The sequence below is a fragment of the Rhineura floridana genome, chromosome 3 (assembly GCF_030035675.1).
Source record: "Rhineura floridana isolate rRhiFlo1 chromosome 3, rRhiFlo1.hap2, whole genome shotgun sequence".
In the NCBI taxonomy this organism is placed as follows: domain Eukaryota; kingdom Metazoa; phylum Chordata; class Lepidosauria; order Squamata; family Rhineuridae; genus Rhineura; species Rhineura floridana.
Genome location: NC_084482.1, coordinates 130,047,638 through 130,071,246, shown reverse-complemented (window position 1 = coordinate 130,071,246; position 23,609 = coordinate 130,047,638). Strand labels below are relative to the sequence as shown.

Genomic DNA, 23,609 nt, shown 5'->3' with positions numbered 1-23,609 from the left:
GTGAGAAGCAAGGCAATAGTTCCTCAAAAAGAATGCAGACAGTACTATACCTTAAAGTCATATTTCCAGCATGATAAATGAGGCAAGGGTGGGCATGGGAAGCTTTTGTCATTAAGAAATCACATCAGGGGACCTATGGGAGTGGTCAATAATTACTTAATTTTTTTCAATGACAAATATTTGAGGAGTAGGGGGCACAACCAGGTACAGTCTGTGGGCTGTGGGTTAGCAACCCCTGCTCTAGATAATTTAGCACTATTTAATTTTGGGAAAAGGACTTACGAAACCAATTTTCTTGACAACTAGGATCTAGGTATTTTCAATGCTATAACTGTAACTAATAAGAAAGAAAGATTTTTGTGTGCAAACATCCATAAGCTGAGAGCTAATTTAGGTTCTGGCTGAGGAATAATGAGAAAGAAATTCCACCAAATATCTGATATCAAAAAGTTGTCATAATTTGACAGCTGCACCACATGCAGGTAAATGGTAAGGTCTTTTATATTAAATCCTTTTGTTGTTGTTAATGGCTGGGGCTAGAATTTGGGAGAGAAATATTTCCTTAAAACCTTTGCTAAGGCTTCTGCATATAGCAATTTTGTACCTGCCTTTCTGGGAAGCTGCATTATTCTACATCAGACTATCTATTTATCCAACCTAGCACTGTCCACTCTGACTGGCATCACCCCCCCCCCAGGGTATCAGGGGTGTGTGAAAGTCCTTCCATCACCTGCTACCTGATCCTTTTAACTGGAGATGATCAGGGTTGAACCTGGGTTGCCCCACACATAAAGCAAGTGCTCCACCACTGAGCTACCACACCCCCCAGACTTCAATGCCATAATCAATCATTTCTACACCTACGGTAGGAGTCCAGTTCTACATCTTACTCCTAATCACTTTTGAACTAGTCCTGGGGAGCTGAAACTACTTGTGGACTCTTGAAGTGGCTGCTGTTCATATTGAAGGTTATATTTGACAGATGCTTCTCAGAAAATATAACACCTACTTTTCAGCTTTATACATTTAATTCAACAACACTATTTCAATTCATTCAAATCTCTTTTCACTTTAGGTCAGTGAAAGATAGTCATGGAAAAAGTTTTAGAAAATCAATTTAAGTTCAATATAAACTTCTCCATTGTAAAATTGGATTATAGCATAATCCTAACCATATCTACTCAGAAGTAAATCCTACTGAATTCAATGAGGCTTATTCTCAGGCAAATGGGATTAAGATTGCAGCCTAAGACCGCACTACTCTCTATTATTGGGTATACTGTTGAGGAAATAAAATTTGATTACACTACTCTTCCTTCATCTTTAAAAGCAAAAGGATACCTGTTCATGCATCAGCTCTTTCAGCTGTGTGATTTTTTCTGCATCTCCAGGGTGAGTAGTAATGTAATCTCTATCGAAAAAAGCCTGGGGAAGGAAGACAATTTTTTTGTTTACTTAGAAATTCAATAAAATGTTTCTTAATAACTACAAGAAAAATGACAGTAAAGACCCTAATAGTCTTGTTCCTACAGAGAGAAACACAGAAACACTATTTAGTAAACCTCTTCTAGCATTCTAGAATACATGTGCAGTCACAGTACCATTTCTATTGTCTAGGCAATTCATTTTCTCTGTTCTCTCTCTCTCCCCCCTTCCCTGTCTACCCTAGCCTATATTTCCCCCTCTCTTTCTTCTTATATTGAAAACATACGTAACAGAATACAAAAAGTGGTGGTGATGCTGCTGGTGCAATCCTCCTTAGGGACATTACTTAGCTGTGGGTCCTAACTCAACAGTACAGACCAATGGCAAAGGCAATTCCCTGCTTATACAAATTAACTGCTACTGTGTAGTGCTGGGCACGCCTTTCTAAGACCTAAACTATCATAAATTTGATCTAAACAACCATGACAATATTAAGCACAATCACTGCATCTCATCACTTTTTTACACCATGTCTTTTTTAATAGTTTCTGTTATTTGTTTATCTTGAACAACTGTGGGAAATGAGAAACATCAGAAATTAATAATATAAAGATGAAGTGTGCTTCCTGGGACTCTTTGCAGGGTGCAGATAACCCAGAAATGTAGGTCACTATATTTTATAAATGTACTTTTAGCAACATACATTTTAAACTAGTATCTGCCAGCAAAACTGTAGGGTAAATGTCCCTTTAAGGCTACGATTATGTTAAAAATTAGCGAAGACAAAGACAATTCTTAAATGGGTGTTTTTGAACATATATTCAGCATTAATAACAGAATAAATTTCAGGGATTTCTAAGGCATCAGTATACCAGCTTCCTGATTCACAACTGTAACTGCAAGGTCAGTTTTTTCAATGAAATTCAGTATTTTTATAGGGACAACAGAGTTTTACATTATCACGACTGGAATGCTCAAACCTACAGTATAAAATGCTCATAGCTGTTTATATCAGAATGTGGGCATAAATCTAAGCAAAATTTTAATACAGTTCAATCTTGTTATGAAAATTTGACACAATTTCTTGTGTCAGATTAAAACAATGAGTGTAACTGGAAAAATGGTACTGTGAAGGGTTTCTAAAAGCAAGACAAAACAGAAACAGCCTCTACTTACCTCCTGATATCGTGCTATGCCGCCATTTACAGCAGCATCAATAACTCCATTCAGGCACATACTGAGTAGATTGATATTCCCATGCATTTGTTTATGTTGGTACTGGCTTATCAGTGTCCTTAGCTCCTGGTTCTTGTTCTCCACTACTTGAATGGCATTTTCTAAAGGGCTAACTTCAACCTACAAGATATTTATTTATTTATTTATTAGATTTATATCCTGCCCTTCCTCCCAGTGGGAGCCCAGGGCAGCAAATAAAAGCATTAAAAACACTCTAAAACACCATATAGACAGACTTCAAAATATATTACAACAAAACATCCTTAAAAACATTTTAAAACAAAATATCTTTAAAAACATTTTTTTAAAAAAAAAATATTTAAAAACGTATTAAAAAGCAATTCCAACACAGATGCAGACTGGAAGATAGCAAAGTCCACTTCAATACCATCAATATTCTTGCATTATAACTTTTCTATTAAATTAATTTTGTTACTTGAGAACATTAATTTAACATTTTGTATAGCTTTAAGACAGCCTGCAAGTTTTAGTTTCTCTTTTCTTTGTGGAACCCTGGGCAGGGTCTCTCTCTTGGTGCAGGCCTTAGAACTGAGACAGTGTACCACACAGCTTTTCAAAGGTAGTCTTTTCTTATGTATGGTAGCAACTAAAGAACCCTGTTGTGAACGCACCCTAGTGTCTTGTGTGTTATCTGGCCAGCAGATCTTCCCTGCAAACTGAGCAGGTAAGGCTGTCTCCCATATTAACCACATCAAAGTCCATTACACATTCACCTGACATATACCATTGATTTGCAGTATGGTTATTTCAGCCAATTTACCAATCATTACAATAACTGACATACTGCCTGTGAATAGCTGTCAGGCCCTTGCAACACTTAATATTGCTATTCTGATTATAGCTGTAACTAGTGTAAAATGATAATTAATATGCACATTTAAGCTATAGAGATGCTAATAGGCAGAAAGTTGCCTACTCTTTTTCTTTAGTTAGACATTCATTCCTTAAGTATAATACATGTTACCAGTTCTCTTCTCTCCACTTCAAACCACCGAGAGATCCCAGGTAAACTGTGAGTCAGTGTTAGAGTCGTGCGCTCAATCCACAAGCTCTGCAGAGAAAAATATAAAAAGATATAGAAAATATAAACTCCAGTGGCCACATTCAGACAATCATATCTCAGCTCAATAAGTTGAGATATAAATGAGCCTGTTGGCTCCATATGCAACCCCTTTACTCCTCCCTTTAACAAACAAATCAAAATGTCTTCCATTAATTATAGTTTCCCATTTTATCCAAACTGAGAAACAGTGATCAATGGCTTCAGAACAAGCCAGGATATAAATAAACCAACTTTACACCATGGCTTAATGTCTTGGCTTATTCCAGAGCCAATAACAATAGTCCTTTGGTTCATCCAAAATTAGAAGCTATAGGTAATGAAAGACTTCCTTGTTTGCTTGTTCCCTCACAAGAAGGGAGGATGAAGGGAGTGCATGCAGAACCAAATTGCTCATTTATATCTCAGGTTCTGGACATCACACTTTAAGAAGGATGCAGACATACTGGTTTTGAGGAGAGCAAGGATGATCAGGGGACTGGAAGCAAAACCCTATAAGAGACTGAAAGAACTGGGCATGTTTAGCCTTGAGAAGACTATGGGGAGATAGCACTCTTCAAGTATTTGAAAAGTTGTCAAGCAAAGGAGGGCCAGGGTCTCTTTTCAATTGTCCGAGTACAGGAGATGGAATAATGGCCTCAAGTTGCAGGAAGCCAGATTTCAACTGAACATCAGAAAACACTTCATAACTGTTGAAGCAGCATGACAATGGAACCAATTACAGAGGGAGGTGGTGGGCTCTTCAACAATGGAGGCATTCGAGAGACAACTGGACAGCCACCTGTTGGGTATGCTTTAATTTGGATTCCTGGATTAAGCAGGAGGTTGGACTGGAACACCTTATAGGCCCCTTCCAACTCTACTGTTCTATGGCCTTATTAAGCTATGATAGTCTGAATGCAGACAGTGTTTCAAACCCAAAGCCGTACCCTTTGGAATAGATGTAAGGATAAGAATGTAAGAACACTGCAATACTGAGGTGTTCTGCCTCACTGTCATTTTAAACATATTCCTTAGCATGACTCCTAAGTTCTCCTCTGCATGTGACTGTGCCCAGCAAGAACTTGGGGGGAAACGACAGAGGAAGTGAACTGTGGTGTACATTAGTTATCCTCGTAAACAGAAGGTGGGCTTACCCTCGTTACCAGGGAGATGTAAGATCTCAGGAACTATGCAAATACCTTATTCTGAACCAGATTCCTTTTGCTCACAATCACCCTAAGCACACACCTCTTGTTGTTCATTCAAAAGCCCTGATACGAATAAAACACCATTCCAAAAAGCACTGTTCCTACTGGTAAGGAATCAACAATCTTTAGCATTAGTCAAGGTTAGGAATACCACACCCAGACTTACACATGAAACTCTGGTATGGCTTAGTATTTGACAAAAGTATTTTCTCCTGCCTCCATTTGCTCTTTGCCCTCTATTTCTATTACAGAATTAATCAAAGAAGCTGTTGGTCCACTCCGCACATTGTACTTACTTCGCTACTTATCAACTGCTTTGCATCTGTAAAGATCTGTATTTTTCACCCCAAATTGCAGTCCATGGTCTATGGTTAAGTTCCCACTGGTATGACTTTATAAGGCAACCACCATGGATCTGGGTGGAAGATCTTTGAAAAAGTGTTCCTATTTGTATACATCTGTGTATGCGTGCACCTGGGATTGGGGAACATGTGTTAACACTTGCTGGATCATAATGAAAGTCCATCTAGTGCAGCATTCTGTTTCTAGTAACGTGCTTTCACAAAGACAGCTTGAACACAATAGCCCTCCCTCCCTATTCCCAGGAACTGGTGTTGAGAGCTCTTTTCCTATGGCTCCTTGCCTATAGAGTGGAGCCTGTGACAAGAGACTGGGGCAGTTGCTGCTTTAGAACACAAATCTGCTTACCAACTCAAAATCATCTTGATCCTGGATCTATGGATCAGATGACACTCTGTTATCAGGATGGGAGTGCTTTAGCTGGCATGGCTGCTTCACTATGGAAAGACTGGTTCCACAGGAAAGGGAAGGAGAGATGTGAAACAAATTGCTCATTTGTTCTTTCTGACATGGTCTATGGTATTTTGTGTATTGAAATTGTCTTGGTTCAATTATTTGTTGTTAATTAATGGGGTGATTTATTTGTTTTTAGTGATATTTTGAATCATTATACAATGGCAATGTGATTTGTGTTGCACATTTTGTCACTGCTATTGGTTGTAAACTGCCTTGAGTACAGTGGTACACAAATTAAAAATGGAATGAGGTGCACTGCCACTTACTAAGATTCCATTTAGCTAAGACAGATATATCCTCCATGAATTTGCCTAATCCCTTTTTAAATGCAGTTACCATCAGTACATATTGTGTGCAGTGAACTCCATTAGAGGAATTAGATGTTGTATGTATGAAGTACTTCCTTTTGCTTATCCTATAACTACTGCCAAACAATTTTGTTAGATGACACCAAGTTCTAAAATTGAATGGAGAAAAACTATCTTTTCCCACTTTTCCCACACCATGCATAAACTCTTAGATCCAGCTCTGCCACTGGAGACCCAAGCATCCTCAGTAGTATTGAGTGTGTTTCAACAGCTTAGGCTGGTATGCCAACTGCAACCTCTCCTGAAAGGGGTAGTCTGGCAAGTTATCCATGGTCTGGTAAATTCTCATTTAGAAACAAAGCATTGAGTGTAGAGCTAACTGGTTTGGTTAGAAGAGACATTTGGTCTTACCGTGAAATCAATCTTCTCTGTGCATGTCAAAGATGATATCAGATGGGTAACTAGCTCCACCTAGTGGTTGAAGGCAAAAGAGTACTGCTGACGTTTTACTGTAGCTCCGTCCCTGGTCTGCGCCTGCTCCGTGCTCAGTTTCCAATGACAAGCCCACGAAATCAGGCCAATAGACGCCACAAACAAGACAAGACAACAGTACTCATACACTCTCTGCTCCAGGGCTAACCGTGCTTATAAAGGCAGCCCAGCACTCATAGGGAGTGGCCCTGATATCATCTTTGACATGCACGGAGAAGACCGATTTCACGGTAAGACCAAATGTCTCTTCTCCTGTGCATGGAAAGATGATATCAGATGGGACATACCAAAGCTGACCCATGTAGGGTGGGAATACTGCTGGGCTATGGTCACGAATGATCATTGAGGACGTGCTGTAGCACCCTCCTCCCAAAAGCTGCCTCCGATGAAGCATAGGAGTCTATTTTATAATGCTTAATGAACGTATTGGGAGTGGACCATGTGGCTGCTCTACAGATCTCCGCTAGAGGGGCATTACGGGAAAAGGTCGCTGATGTGGCCGCTGCTCTGGTAGAGTGAGCTACTACTCCGGTAGGGTGAGCTAATCTTAGAGAGGCATAAGCTAATGATATGCATGCCTTAATCCACCTGGCTAGTGTGGACGTGGACACCTTATTCCCTAGGGAGGTAGGGTGGAAAGAGACAAACAAATTATCTGTTTTCCGAATTGGCTTTGTCTTGGAAATATAAACTTTAAGCACTCTTTGCACATCAAGAGAGTGCCAGGCTTTCTCTAAAGGGTGGACAGGATTCGGACAAAAGGACGGCAATACCAGCTCTTGCTGGCAATGGAAAGTAGACAACACTTTGGGACGGAAGGAAGGAACAGTACGTAGGACTACTCTATCCTTATGAAACATACAAAAATTTTTATGGACGGATAGGGCATTCAACTCAGACACTCTACGGGCCGAAGTGATGGCCACGAGAAACAAGACTTTAAAGGAGAGAAGACGGAGGGAAACCTGACTCAGAGGTTCAAATTGAGGTCTTTGAAGGGCTGATAAAACTTTATGTAAATCCCAAGTTGGGTAGCGGTGCACCATAGGTGGTGCTGTTACCGTCGCACCCCTGAGGAAACGTTTGACGAAAGGGTGAGATCCGATTGGATTATCCAGAGATCTGGAGAGGATTGCCGACAAGGCCGAAACTTGGCGCTTCAGGGTATTTGGTCTGAGGCCCAAAGATAATCCGTCTTGTAGAAAAGACAAGATCTGGTTGACCCCCGCCTTCCGAGGAAGAATTCCTTTCTTCTGTGACCAGGATGAGAATGCCTTCCATGTGCTCTCATAAATTCTGAGTGTGGAAGGGCGTCTAGAAGTCATCATAGTTTCCAACACTTGGGGAGAGATGCCTTTTTTCAAGAGTCTCCTCCGTTCAAGTTCCATACATGAAACGCCCACCACTCTGGAGCCGGGTGGCGGAGCTGTCCCTGAGAGAGTAGGTCCCTTCGTACTGGAATCTGCCATGGTGGTTCCACCGACAGGTCGAGAAGGGCTGGAAACCAAGGTCTCCGTGGCCACCATGGAGCCACTAATAGAAGTGCCAATCTCTTGGTCCAAAGGTTTTTGATCACCCTGGGAATAACTGGAATCGGAGGAAAGGCATACAGTCTGCCCGGAGGCCACCGGGAAGTTAAGGCATCCGTCCCTTCCGCACCTGGTGTCACATACCGGGAGAAGAATCTCTTCACCTGTCGATTGTGCCTGGTGGCAAAGAGGTCCACATGAATGTGGCCAAAACGTTTCACTATCTGATGAAAAGCCTCTGGGTGAAGAGTCCATTCCCCTTGAAGTAGCTTTTCCCGACTGAGACAGTCCGCTTGGCTGTTGTCCTCTCCCTTGAGATATTCTGCCGCTATTGAGTCGACATTGTTCTCTGCCCACTGGAAGAGGAGAAAGGCCTCCTTCTGAAGAAGGAGGGAGCGTGTGCCCCCCTGACGGTTCAAGTAAGATTTGGCCGACACGTTGTCTGTTCTGACCAGCACTGCTCCCAAATGTCTGGAGGTCACGAAGTGCCTGAGGGCCAGACGAACTGCACGCAGTTCGAGGAAATTGATCGGCAGAGTGGACTCCAGAGGAGACCATGTGCCTTGAACCACCTGCCTGTCGCATATGGCTCCCCAACCTGATAAGCTGGCATCTGATGTTATCAGGGTGTGTGGTGGATCCTGGAAGGAAACGCCTCTCGTTAGATTGAATTCGTGGGTCCACCAAAACAGTGACTGTCGAACCTGTGGTGACAGAGTTATCCTGAGGTGATGTCTGGACGCTATGTCGGATTGAAAGGGCAGAAGTGCCCACTGAAGTGTGCGGGAGTGATGACATGCCCAAGGCGTCGTCTGGAACGTGGACACCATCAAGCCGAGAAGCGTTGCCAATTTCATGAGGTCCGGCGAGGGGGATGATAGGATATCCAATGTTACTTGTCGAATCTTGCTGACTCTGTCTTGGGACAAAGTGAGGAGGCCATGTAGAGAGTCTATAGTCGCTCCCAAATGTGTAATGCGGTTGGACGGAAAGAGATGGCTTTTGGCCTCGTTGATCAGGAAACCATGGTCCTTTAGACAGGCCAGGGTGACATGGAGGTCTTCCCATGCCTTGTGCAATGATGGTGAGCGAATCAGAAAGTCGTCCAGATAAGGAAATATATGAATCCCCAGAGTCCTGAGGTGTGCCACCAGGACAACCACGACCTTTGTGAATACCCTGGGGGCAGACGACAGGCCAAAGGGCATGGCCTTGAATTGATAATGTTCTTGTCCCACCGCGAAACGGAGGTACCTTCTGTGAGGGGGAAAGATTGGTATGTGTAGGTATGCCTCCTTCAGGTCGACAGAGGAGAGGAAGTCCCCTATCCTCAGCGCTTCCTTGATTGAAAGCAAGGTGTCCATACGAAACTTGCGGTATTTTATGAAGCGGTTTAGACTCTTGAGGTCTAACACAAGCCTGGACGAACCGTCTTTTTTCCCGATGGTGAAGAATAGAGAGTAACTTCCCAGGAACCTCTCTCCTGGAGGAACTTTCTCGATGGCTGCTATGTGCAGAAGATGGGAAACTGACCATAAAAGTTTGTTCCTCTTGTGTGGATTCGTTGATAGAGGGGATGGAATGAATCTCGCCGGAGGGGTGGAAGAAAATTCCAGGTGAAGGCCGTATCGAAGAGTGTGTAGGACCCACCGATGGGAGGACAAGTCCTTCCATCGGTGAGTAAACTGTTGGAGATGGCCACCCACCGGCGAGGCGGAGGCGTCAGAACTGACCTCTGTTTCCACGTGACTGGGATGTGAATCCAGAGCGACCCGAAAGGTGTTGTTGGGACTTAAGCTGGCTGCGCTGTCTGTTCCAGAAGGGACGGCTGGAGCGGACGTCCATCTGTCTTCCAAAGGAACGTGAGCCCCGAAAGGAGTGCGACGGGAAATATGGATGGAATGACCGACGAAAGGGTCTGCCGTCATCCCTTTTCCTGGTGGATGGCATGGACTTTTTCTTTTCCTTAGTTTCCAAGACATGCGCGAGGGCGGTGTCCCCGAATAATTTGCCTCCCACATAGGGTTCCGAGGCAAGGTTCAAGCGAGCTACAGGGTCTGCTTCCCAGTGATGAAGCCAAAGGGTTCTTCTTGTGAAGACCCCTGCCGTCAGTGACCTTGCTGCGAACTGCATAGCATCCATGGACGCGTCTGCCATGAAGGTAACCGCCCGAGAGACCTTCAGCAGAGATTTGCGCACTCGGGTTGGATCTTGCTGTGGGTCATCCAGCAGGTCCTCCAACCAGAGAAGGGAAGCTCGAGCAAACACCGAGGAGGCTGCTGCTGCCCTGATGGAAAGCGCACTAGCCTCGTGAACTCTTCTAAGCTCCTGGTCCATCTTACGCTCAGTGGCATCCTTGAGGTGAGCATCTGAGTCTTTCGGGTTCAAAGATGGGTTCAGGAGATTGACTATAGGCGCGTCTATGAGCGGAATCTTCAACCGATCCATGAGCGGTTGTTCTAATGTATAATACTTGTTGGCGATGGAAACTGACTTTTTGAATTGTAAAGGAAGGTCGAATTCTGATTTGAGCACCTTCGGAAGAAGAGAAGGAAGCTTCAACACTCTTGACCTAGGTTTTGGATCCGGACATACTGCTGACACTCTCGAGGTGGATGGAGTAGGAGGATCCTCTGTAGAGGTGAGGGTAAGGGCTTCCATCGCCTTGCACAGCAGAGGAAGAAAATGAGCCTCTTGAAATATCCTGGTAGATAGAATCTCCTCAGATTCCGACTCCCCACTCCATTCCTCCTCATCCAAGACAATCAATTCATTTTCTGCATCCATAGGCTCCTGGTCAGAGAGCTGTAGATGTCTGCCTTGAGATGCCGCATGGGGATCTGGAGATAAGCGGCCAGGAGGAGGGCGAAGATCTGTCCTCGAGTGATCTGTAAGTGGATACCTCGAGGGGTGGGAGCCTGAAGTATTTTGAGAAGACAAGTCCCTGGCTAGATCCAATAAGAGAACCTCTCTAAGCTGCTCCTTAAGCTGTTGAATTGAATGCGCTGACAGATGTAACTGAACAGGGCAAGCCTGAGTATGAGAAGAGTACAGCCTATGCCCTTCAGCAGATTGAACCTGTTGAACAGGGATTGGTTCATCCAAAAACCCAGCAAATGCCTCAGGAGAGGAGGTAGTAGAAAAAATAGCATCTAAGGGAGGCTGGAGCTGGCTGCCTTCGTCATCAGAGAGGGGTTCCAGGTCTCTCTGGTCCCTTGTATGGTGTACAGAAGCTTGACCATCTCTACAAGTTCGCTTATGTGGGGCAGATATCCTGCCTTCTGCAGTCACCCTGCCCGCCAGAATCTGAGCCTCGGCCACCTCGTGCCTGACGGTAGAGGGGCGGGCTGCCGCTACTTCAGAATGATCCCCCGAGGAATGAGACTGCTCCAATCCCAGGGTGGGAAGGGGCTCTGATCCTGCGCCTGTTGATGCCATGCGGGGAGGCGGCTTTAACCCCTTTGAGAGGTGTTTCGTTTTGTGCGTGGCTTTCCCCATCGCGGGCACACACTGCGGGACTTATAGGGTTAATAAATGCTGCTAGTAAACAACCGGGCGAAGCTTGCAATTTAACAGCGGCCGGCGTCTTCCCCTCTATTGCTTCTGCGCGTCTACCTCCTCTCCCGCTACAGAGCGGGTAAAAACGAAAGCCGCTCGCAAAGAGCGAGAAATAACTGGGTGTAAGCCTGGGTATCGAGCCCTGGGAAGGCTGCTCAAGGTTGAAAACCGCCAACGCTGCAGCCTGGTGAACGAGGAGGAACGTCAGCGAAATTAGTTAAAGAGGGAGTCTGAATAGGTCGACGGCTGCCAGAGCCGCGGGGAGGGGCTGGCTGTTCCTCGCCACGGGGGAAGGTCAGAAGGAAAGAGACAGAAGGAACCCCTTTGTTTGTTTAAACTATTACAGAAGGAATAAGAAAACTTGGAGGGAAAGAACAAGAACGAACTCACACAGAAGATCCAAACAACAAAAACGCTACAAGCCTGAATCACGGAGTCAGAGAGAATCCAACCACTTTTCTGTGAGGCAAAAGAGAAACTGAGCACGGAGCAGGCGCAGACCAGGAACGGAGCTACAGTAAAACGTCAGCAGTACTCTTTTGCCTTCAACCACTAGGTGGAGCTAGTTACCCATCTGATATCATCTTTCCATGCACAGGAGAAATATATCGCACTGGTACTTAAAAGAGCTTCACTGGTCCGTGTGAGAACTTCTAGTTTGGGACCCAGATACCTAAAAAAATGTCTGCTTCCACATCAACATGAGTGTTCACTGAGGTCATCTGCTGTTGCTTCTTCCAAGTTCCCTTATCATCAGATGTGAAGCAAGGGACCACTGGAAAGAAAGCATTTTTAACTGTGGTACTTGTGGAATTCTGTGCCTAACGAGGCTTGTCTGGTACCACTACCTCGCTGTATTTCCAGCTTTTCAAGACTTGTTAAAATTCTCTCAGGCCTTCTATACATTTTTAAGTTGATTAGGTTTTACTGCTACTTTCAAATTCTGTTGGTTTTAATGTTGTTACTGAATGTTTATATTGTTGTTTTTATTGTACACTGCCCTGGAATAGTAGTAGACACATTCTTTAAACTACCCACCCTTTAAACTAAAGATTTGTCTAGTGATTAAACAAATAGAGCCTCTTCAGAATGTAGGCCTATCAGATAAGCTGTGTCCCAGGGTCTGAACCACAGATGCCCCTAACTACGATCCTTGTAATTATGGCTCAGGCATGAAATTTAGCAGAACTGAAGCTAGCATATTCTCTACAAGGAAAGGCTAAAACAGTTTGGATTTTGTCATTTAGAATTTCTTCAATGGGCTAGAATGGGCTTCAAGTTCTAGGGTTTGTGTTATGTATATAGGTAATGCCCATGGGCTGCTCAGTGTCCTGTACAGCCTTTAAGCATTCAGTACATTCTTGGAATAGACCTTGAGGGAGAGGTCTGGTCCTTTTTCTATATCCCATTACTTTATTGTATGCAGGAAGGGTGGGTTCCAGTGAGTGTGCACAATTTGTACATTGCTTTGAGGAACCTACCAGTTTGCTGCTGAGGAACCTACCAGTTACCAGTCTGAGGACCCAGAACTTACCTGGGTGTTCCTTTAGCACATGAGAAATCTGAGGGTTGGGCCACCCAGCTTACTTATTTGGGAGCTGAATTAGATACTTCTAAGCAGTCTTCTCATTTGCCAGAGGACAAGTTGCAATCCTTGCAGGGTTCCTTGAGTGATGCCATTCTGGCTATAAAGCTGACTCTCAAGCAATCGTAGGAGCTGCTTGGTCACCTGTCTTTTGCCTCAAGTTCATTTCACCTGGTGGGGCTTTTCTGAGGAGACTTTTTGATGCAATTAAAATGCCCATCATCATATCAGGGTCATTGGAGCCATGTGTGCATGTGAGGCTGTCTGTGGATTTTAGGGTGCACACTCTCAGCTCTTGCCTTCTATGTCCGCTCTCAGGGGCTTGCAGATTCCACTGTTGATTTTTGAATCTCCAAGATGTTGGAAGGTTGGGCAAAATTAGCTCCAGCCCTTCTAGGTAAGAAAAATCCATTTACCCCAGACAATTCAAAGTCTATTAACAAATTTTCCCCAGTTGTGTAACTGCACATGAGCTTTCTTTTTTCAGCTGCCACATCGACTGCATTCTATGGAGCCTTTTGGCCAGATGAACTTCTCCCCAATTCATCCAGCAATAGGTCATGTAAGACCTTTCTGCTGCCAGATGTTATGCTCCAGTTGGACAGGGTTGACATTTTTATCCGGAGGTCAAAGATTGACCAGAGGGGATTTGGAACCTGGGTTTCCCTCTGTCACTTCCTATAGATCTTTTTGTCCACTGTTGGAGCTCCATCACTACATTTTTATCTGCCCAGTTGGGCAGGGGAATTTCTTCATACGCAAGAACCATTCACCTTTCACACAATTCCAATTTTGGGCAGTGCTTTGCTGAGCCTTGGTGGCCATGGCTTGCAAACCTAAAAATTTTGGCTTGCACACCTTTCGTACTAGAACAGTCATGGCTGCAGCCCTAGCGGACATGAGTGATTCTGACATCAAAGGCATTGGTAGATGGCAATCACTTGCCTTCACGGGTAATGCTCATCCCTGAGGGGCAGTTGTGGCTTTGTATCCACTTCAGATGGCTATTGGGCACTTTGCAGATTTGTTCCCCATCAGTGAGTTGTAGTTGGCTTTTTGCCACTTGGTTCTAAGTAATTTTTGGGGTTTTTACAGGTCTGGCTTGCCTCTAGTTTCTGGTCCAGATTCTCCAGTGTGGCCACTTCATAATATTCTGGGTGCAGAGGACAGCCAGCTGCTCCAGCATGGGGGCAGAGTTATGGATGTCCACCACAGCCTCTGTTCATTATCTGGGGAAACGTGGGATGCAGTGGAGTGAGCTGCTGCCAACCCGATGCAGTGTGGCATCTAATGCCCTGTTTCTAGACATTGTACTGATTCATTTGGGCAAGAACGACTTTGTCCAGTGGGCAGGACTCTCAGCCATGCTATTAGGCAAGAATTAAGCTGTCTCTAGGATTGGGCACCTTACCTTTTTCTGGTTTGGTCTCAGCTGCTGGATGGCGAGTCTGGAGAAATGCACGGCACCCTCATAAAATTGATACAGCCTGGTGCCAGGTCAATAGGGAAGGAAATAAATGAATTCTGAAAGTGGGTGGGTATATCCCTCACAGGCGTATATTTCACTCCTTACCTCAGTTGTACAGTTGTACAGGGATGATGGTGTTAATCTTAAAGGGATGTGTCATGTTTATGGAAGATTTGTGCCAAGGTCAATGCAACCTCTTCTCTTGGAGGTAGAGGGAGGATGCTTAGTTTAGGCTGATCTTCTCTGGTGACATTTAATGGGGACAGGTAAGAGGTTTAGATAATATAGCAACCTGAGGCATGTTGGGTGGAAGGAACTGCACTAACCACACCCTATTGTCTACTGGCTTGAGGGGCTGCTTGGTGTGATGCCCCTAGGGGCCTGGCAGGTGTCACCTGAACAGTAGGAGTGGCTGGCACCTGTTAGGCCACAGACCTACAACTTCCTTTTATGTGAAGATGGTCTGGCCTCCATCCACGACAGCTTGGATGGGGGAGTTGCTCTGTGGTGGTTTGGCCCTTAGCAGCAGGCAAGAGAATTTCTGCCTGCTAGCATAGGTTATGTCTGCCCACACTTATGTTTGGTTTGGTGCAAGTCTTCCATATTAATAAATATAACCTTTAAACCAATCTCTGTCTCAAGTATTCATTCTAGATGTGGGGCAATGTCATTTAGAAAAATATGATGGGTTGCGGGTGGGGAATGCAATAGATATTTATAGTATTATGAACTCTAAGGAGAAAGTGGACATATATTTTGTTTCCCTCTGTCTCATAATACTAGAGCTCAATGGGACTCAATGAAATTGATTGGCAGAAGATTCAGGAGAGAGAGGAGAAATACTTCACACAATACTTATTTATTATTATTTGATTTATCTCTCTCCCTTCCTCCCAGTAGGAGCCCAGGGCGGCATATTTATTTAATATTTGTGGAATTTGCTGTCACAAGTTGTTAATGATGGCCACTGACTTAAAATGGCTTTAAAATGGGATTAGACAAATTTATGGAGGATAGGTCTACTGATTGCCATCATTATACTTAAAATGGAACCTCCAAGTTCAGAGCAATATATTTCTGAATACCAATTGCTGGGTACAAATTGGGAAGGTCTGTTGACATCACGACCTGCTTGTGGGCTTTTTGGAAGCATCTGGATGGCCACTTTTGGACATAGGATGCTGGACTAGTTGGACTATTGATCTGATCCAGAAAGCCTCTCTTGATGCTCTTAACCCATCTTGTGGAGTGGTACCTGAAACAATTTAGAGAGAATATGATTCCAAAGCATACAATATACTCAACATACTGCACTTGATAAAATCTATGGTTTAAACAGTCTGAATTATTGGAGGAAAGCCATTCCATCCCAATGTTCTTCTTTTATTTTTTCAACAATAGCATGAAATCTTCCAGTTTTCTAGCGTTTTAAGCAGCTGCTATTGGGATTATTTTTATTAGCTACTTCAAAAGCTCCTGTTTATGATGCTTCAAAGAAAGAGAGAGTAGAATTGTTGTGCAAGAGAGAATAACACTTAGACTGGAAAACACTACCTAGATGATGTTTCTCTGTAGAATTACAATCATTATTGTACTTTAGTACATTTCAAATCATTTACACCAGAATCTTATGCATGTCTACTCAGAAGCAGACCTCATTTACTTCAACAGGGTTTAAATGTATAGACATGTATAGGATTGAATTGTTACTTGTTTTTTTTATCAAATTTCAAAGTTGCTTCTTAATTTTGTTTTGAGATAGGACTCATTTAGATTTAGCATGTGCCTCATATAGGGTTCATCAATGTATCTGGTATAAAAATAATGTTGCTATATTACAAAGCATTCAACCTTAAATTCATTTTCCTTGTCTTTTGGGCCTTTATGGAAAGGTCTGTCATAGCGGAACTTCCTGATGTTGTTAACTCGATAAAAGCTCTTTATGCGATCAGGGACACGGTCCATTTGCAACACTTCAATATTATCTGGAATAGGAGTCACTGCATAGATCTGCAAATCTGCAACATAGTCCAGTTAAAGAAAAGGGGGGAAAAACCACACACATAGGTGCCAAATAAGACAATTCAGGTAAGTGTCACTTGTGACATTAGTATCAGGTATAAATTACGACCCATACCCTTTTAAATCTATGCTTATACTATATATGCAGGAGGGGACCCACAATTGCCAGCAACTTCCTTTGATGGGAATCCATGCAGCTGTTGAATTTGTCAAAAACTTTGAGAACAGCACAAGTGTGTTCATGAAACAATAAAAAACACAGCAAACATAGAAGACATGACACTCTATGTGAGGTGGAGGCAGAAGTCCTAAGTCCAACACCCACCCCAGAGGGTGTCAGCAGAGGAAGGAGGAGTGGGTGGAATGTCCTTCATTCCCATCTTCAAGCAGAAATTCATAGTAAGACAAATTTCTGCTTTTGCCAGATGGGAACAGAAGACATTCCCTTACAGGGACACAGCAGAGCAGTATGAAGCAAATGCTCCCAAAGCCAGAATTCTACTGTCACAGCACCCTTTGTAAAACCTTTCTACTGAATGCTGTGTCTGCTGATGAAAACTATTTTATAGTGTTTAACAAATATGTGTGGAGAAGCCCATGTGGCAGCCAAAGAGCAGAAAACTGCCCTTGCAGGCAGCAGGGGGAGCCTTACCCAGAGCTCCATAGACGTGCACAATGGCCTGTCTCAACCAATGAGAAATCGGGAAGACACCTTTTTCCCTTTAGAAGGGCCCACAAAGGCTATAAAAAGTGCTTCTGATTACCTAAGCTCCAAGGTTCTGTCCTAATAAAAGCACAGAGCATGTCTAACATCTAGCAAATGCCACCTCCTCTCTTGCTGGCATGATAGTTTGGGACAGAATGAGGGTAGAACAACATCTTGGGCTCTGTGAAAAATCAAGTTGACTTTAGGAATGAATGTCAGGGTGCAGGAAGACCTTGTCCCGAGGAAAACAAAGAGTTGAGGATCTGAAGACAAGGCCTTCAAGCTCAGAAACCCTGCATGGTGATATGATGGCCACCAAGAACACAGTCTTAAAGGACCAGGGGACATGATGCCATTGGTTTAGCCAGTCAAAGCTGATAGAATCCAGCTGAGGTTTCAGGTGGGAAATCTGTGAATCGCCCCTTTAAGGAAATGTTTATAGAACAGGGTTAAAAGGTGTAAAAAAAACCCCAACAACCTACTCAGCTCTGTGGCCTGTGCTCAACCCCTTGTCCATACCTGACTGGAGAAATCCCAAAAGATCTCGAACATTCCTAGTGAGGGGATCCACTGGATACAGTGTCCAGCATCCACCTGTTGAACATGATGACCACCTGTAGGCAAAGGCCAGGAGCCTTGCTCCCAGTGGTGGAAAAGTAACATTAAAAGTGGAGAGCTTTTTAGAGCCTTTCTGGAACATAGAGGGGGTGAAAGATATACTACCTGATCTGGAGGAAAGGTGACCTCCACCCCTCTCCTGTCTGCCTCAGGGGTCTATAGGAGGAAAAGTCTCTATATCTGGAAGATTGACATGGAGTACGAAAAAATGATTCTGGCAGGATCTTGTAGTCATCCTTTTGGGCAAAAAGCAAAGCCTTCTTATCCCTGAATTAGCCTCCAAGGGCTCACCAAATAGTTTGCCTCCCCAAAAGGGAGGGAGGTTAGTTGTACTTGTGAACCACAATCAACCTCCTATGATGTAACCAAATATTCTGTCGTGCCACCATGATAGGGGCCATGGAACAGGAATCACAGTAAAAAGCATCCAAACATGTGCCTCCAGAAAGAGAGGAGGCATAAGCCATTTCCTTTAAGCCATCGCCTGAGCCCCCTCTGCTTCCCCCACACAAACATTCCCCTTGCAAAAACAGAGATTGTAATTACTGCTGTAAAGGCCACTGCATCAGCCTTGAAGCTCCTACACAAGGCTCCTTCCACCTGTTTGTCACACAGGCCCTTGGGACCCCCCTCCAGTACTGAAGACATAACCAAAGTGGAGGCAAGTGCTGCCATCAGTGGATCCACAGCCATAGCTGCTGGATTACGGCATCCAAAAAGTGTTTCTTAGTTCATTTGGAAGGCACTGTGGTTTGTCTGAGCTGGCCTACTCAGCCTTCCAGACTGCTTGAAATACCTGAGCAAAGGGAACTATAGCCAGTTTGATGTCAGCAGTAGAGAAAGCCTTTTTAGCCCTCCCAAGCCAGATTGGACAAGAGTCTTGAGAGCCGCCTTCTGCCTTGGTTAATTGTAGAACTCTCCAGGTCTTAGACAACAAAAAGAAAAGGTGAGACCAAATCTGCTCCATCTCCTCTTCTGACAACTCACCTGGCTAGCAACAGAAGCATCCAAATCAGACAATGTTCACCGCCCAGAGAGCTACTGCTAGTCGGGCGGTATATAAATTTAATAAATAAAATAAATAAATAAATAAGACAAAGTCTCACTGCAGCAACCCTCCTTTTCCTAGAAGCCTCCATCAAATTGGGAAACTGCATGGAGGGGAACATCAGGTTTACTTGCTGTGCGTTAGACTGGGAGTCCAGGGCTACTAACTGTGGCTGGGAAGAAGGAGGTTGAACTTGAGGGACAGCAGACTGAACCAATGGAGCAGCTGACTACTGTGAAGGAGCAGAGCTCCTCTTTGCAGCTTCCTGACAGGCTCTGCTCTGGATTCCTGGAGGAATGGGAAGAAGAAGGGGGAATCCCACAAATCTACTTGGGGAGGATGATCTGTGAGATCTCCTCCTCCTGTGTCTCCTGGAACTGGAATTGTATTTACCCTTGCCCCATGGGGACTCTTTCTTGAGAAGCTACAGCACTTGTGTTTCAGGACAGAACACAAAAGACCTCTGAATCTCAGTAGAGATAAACCACTGTATCCATGACAGGAATGTAGGAAACTCCCCCTGGAAGGAAACTGGGGCACCCTGGGCATCAGAGGGAAAGGGCGTACTCACCCTATCAATGACTACGCTGAGTGGAAGTGAAAGCATTGTTGCTGGCTGCCTTGATCCCCCTAATAGGAAGCCATTGTTGTCAGAGAGCTCTCCTGCCTCTTGGCAGTGGTGGGAAGCTGAGGAGGCAGCAGGAGAAGCCATCAGAGAAAAAGCAGTAATAATATTGCATGTAACAGAAAGTGTGGGCAACCATCACAGATGTGCTGCTTAACTTTTGTTCAGTGTTGCTCAACCCCCTACAGCAGTGCTCCTCCAAGTTGTTAAAGGAGAAATACTACTCTGGCCAAAACGATGAAACAGAGGAGGGGGTGAGCCAGCAAGCACAAGCGACCCCACTCAGTGCTAGGACTGGGAGACCCGCTTTGCAAAATGGAGCAGTTGGGGGCAAAGTCACTGACTGAAGTAATGTGCAGACAAAATGGTGTGGACCCACTAGAGCATCAAATTGCAGGAACTGCCAGCCAAGCTCCATGCTCACTTGGCCACCTCTGTCCATATGCCACGCCTTGGGCTAACTATGGTCAACCCATCAATAACACCTCTCCCCAAGATCCGCAGTCAGTAGTGGTAAGAAGAAAAGGGGAAAACAACAAGTACACACACTCAGCAAATGACCAAGATCTGACTAGAAAGTGAACACTTTCTAGTTGAACAAATGAGAGGAAAGAGGAAAAGGAGGGAATAAGACAAGAAGATCTCAAAGACAAATGCACAAACTCTAAAGGCTTCAGAAAAAAGGACTGCATCAGAGAGAGAAAAGACCCAACCATCACAGACCACAGGCAGGGTCAGTATGGAGGGAAGGGACTCCTCCTCCTTCTGGAGAGGAGGTCAAAGGCTTCTGAAGACTCTGCCTGTCAAGACCAGAGGTTGGTGTCATTGCTGTTAGGGAATGTCTTCCATTCCCATCTGGCAAATTCAAGTTCTACTATTCTGCTTGGTGATTCAATGCAGAGGAACTCATAGTTCCTTTAGGAACCACAGGGCTGCAGACAGAAAATTCAGAAGAGGTATTGCTTTTAAAAATGTATTTAAAGGCATGTCTATCTTGCAGTTAAACAACTTGTCTGGTAAAGTTTGAGTTGCTCATATTATGACACTAATCTGGCAGCTAGTTTCTTAACTGGAACTGTGAATTCCTTTTTATGTCATGTTCTAACTCTCCACCTCATCTTTAATTTGTCTTTAATCTGGCAATAACTGAGCACGAATGTATGTTTTCTGTTTTCTAAAACTATTCATCATCAAGGAGATATTGTAGCTGCTTTGTACACATGAATGAAGATGGGGCAATGCATGTGATAACCGCTTTTTAAAAATTCTCATTACACCTCTTCTTTTAAACTAGGGGAAGCTGACAAAGATAACAATCCAGATTTCCGGATTAACAGACTTTCCAGATGTCCCTTATTGTACAGGAATGCTCCTTTTTAACCCAGTGCTATTATAGTGTCATAAATGGCTTCTTCAATAAATAAATAAACCATGTATATTATCAGGATGGTTGGTACCAGGCAAATTCAATGTAGATTATCAAATGTTACTGCCATCTTAAAAGGTAAAGGTGTCCCCGCACTTGTAGTGCGAGTCGTTTCTGACTCTTAGGGTGACGTCTTGCGACGTTTACTAGGCAGACCATATATATGGGGTGGGATTGCCAGTTCCTTCCCCGGCCTTTCTTTACCCCCCAGCATATGCTGGGTACTCATTTTACCGACCACGGACGGATGGAAGGCTGAGTGGACCTCGACCCCTTTTACCGGAGATCCGACTTCCTCCTTCCGTTGGAATCGAACTCTGGCCGTGAGCAGAGCTTTCGGCTGTGTTACCGCCGCTTACCACTCTGCACCATCTTAAGGTAGTATTTAATTAGAGTAATTTATATCCCACTTTTCCTCCATAAGAAGATCAAAGTAGTATACACTAAAAACAGTAAAATATAACAAGCAATAGCAAACAAACTCACAGCAGTCAAAATATCTAGGAGGGCTCAAAAGCCTGATTAGAAGCCAGCCGTAATAAATTCCTTGTTATTATATATAAGGTACCACAGGACCCTTGGTGGATTTTGCTGCAACTGAGTACCTTGGCTATCCCTCTGTAAATTATTAAATAGGGAAGTTTTAAGTAATCTCTTAAATGGAAGCAGTGAAGGAACCATATGGATCTCCTTGGGGAAGAGGTTTGAGAGTTGTTACAAAAAAGATGCTATCATGCATCATCTTTTGAATACCTGAAGGGACAGGAAGAAGGGCCTCTGTGGAAGATATCAGTTCTTAGAAGTGAATATATGGAGGAAGGAAGTTCTTTAGGGATCTGGTTCCAAGCCATGTAAGGCTTCATAGCTCAAATCCAGCACTCAGTGTGCTCAGAAACAGATGAGCAGCCTATCATCATCATCATTTATTGAATTTGGTTTGCATGAAACAATAAGTCAAATTGAGGCTTAGCTCACAATGGCATGGTAGTAAAAAGGACTGGGGATCAGCAAAGAGGCTGCAAGTTCACCTCTAGAAGCCCACATGTTTATGTGGTCCTGGTAAGCCAAAGTTTCATGAGAACCAGGCCAGTAGGTCTCCTTTGGCCATTAGGTAATAGTACAAATACTCCCTGTCCTAAAAAAATTAATGAAACCAATTTACATGCCTGTTTAGTTGAAATTTAGGTTTTAATATTTTGTAATTGAACCATGTTACATAGCAAGAAATGAGTGTATAGTAGGCATAGAAGGCACCAGTGGGAACAGAGAAAATTTGCTACTCTACCATCTGATCTATGTAGAGACTGAACTAAATAGTGTGTGTTTCTGTACTTGCTATTGCCTTCATTTTATTCACTTATAGTGCAATTCCCAGCATTACTCAGAAGTAAGTCCCCCTGGGTTCAGTGAATTTATTCTAACTTAAGTGTGCATAGGATTGCAAACTTACACTTTAAAAAAACCATATAAAGTGAACAATCTTAAGTACACTAACAAAAGTGATGAAATGAACAAAACAGAAAAATGTTTAGCATTATCAGAGCCCTCCCCCCCCTGAGCAATGTACACACAGAACTCCCAAGTGTGTTGGCATTGCAATTCTTTTTAATGGAACAGTAGTTCTGTACAAGGAAGCTCAGAGGATTCTCTAACTGCAGGAAGCTGCCCATCAAAGTGAAGGGAGATGATTGGGTGTTTATTACAGTCCATGCATGGTATCTCTGGACTGGGGTTGGCTAAACAGCAATATGACTGAAAAAATGGAAATGTTAAATACACCATTTCTGCTTGCTTGTTGGCAGTAGAGCATATTCTATTGTAGGGATGATGTCTCCCACTGGATTGACAGGCAGAGTCCAGAATTCTTTGTCTCCTCTCCAGGGGGAGGAGTCGTACTGCCCTGCAGTCCGACTGGCAGAACAAGAACAACTCCTCAATCCCTTCAGATGAAACACCCAATGCTCCCAAGCATCAGTCAGAAGCAAAGGGGCACTCAGACCAAAGAAAAAGAACAGGTCATTCAATCAGGACATCTACATGGATAAAATACTAGACAACCTAAACACACTAATGATGTAAGATTGAGGCAAAAGCCCTAAGAACCACCCCTGCCCTCACCAACAGAGGATCAGAAAAATATCACCAGAGGAAGGCAAGGTAGGGAGAATGTCCTCCACTGCCAACATCAAACAGACATTCACTGTGAGTAATATTTCTGTTTTTGCCTGTTGGCAGTGGAGGACATTCTGTTGTAGGGATGTATTAGAGCAGTTCACTATTGCCCAGGTGGGCTTACTCAGCTCCTGACTTACTAAACAATCCTTTAAGAACCTTCCTGCCAAATGCTGCATCAGCTGATGAATAACTATTTGTAGTGTTTAACAAAAGTGGGTGCCCTGCACTTTGTGGCCCTGCAAATATCCAACACTGGAAAGGTGCCCTTGAAGGCAGTAGAAGCTGTGCCCCCCACAACAGC

General features: G+C 43.9%; 1 protein-coding gene across 7 annotated transcripts in view; it reads right to left on the bottom strand.

Annotated features, from left to right (window-relative positions):
* Positions 1–23,609, bottom strand: part of DOCK3 (dedicator of cytokinesis 3) — a 463,693-nt gene that overhangs the window by 56,539 nt on the left and 383,545 nt on the right. For all 7 annotated transcript variants that reach the window (XM_061617883.1, XM_061617886.1, XM_061617884.1 and 4 more), the window contains exons 41-44: positions 16,540–16,706; positions 3,647–3,733; positions 2,602–2,781; positions 1,342–1,425 (exon numbers count right to left, since the gene is read on the bottom strand). In XM_061617883.1, the coding sequence (XP_061473867.1) occupies positions 1,342–1,425; positions 2,602–2,781; positions 3,647–3,733; positions 16,540–16,706 (518 nt within the window). The remainder of the gene's footprint in view (positions 1–1,341; positions 1,426–2,601; positions 2,782–3,646; positions 3,734–16,539; positions 16,707–23,609) is intronic.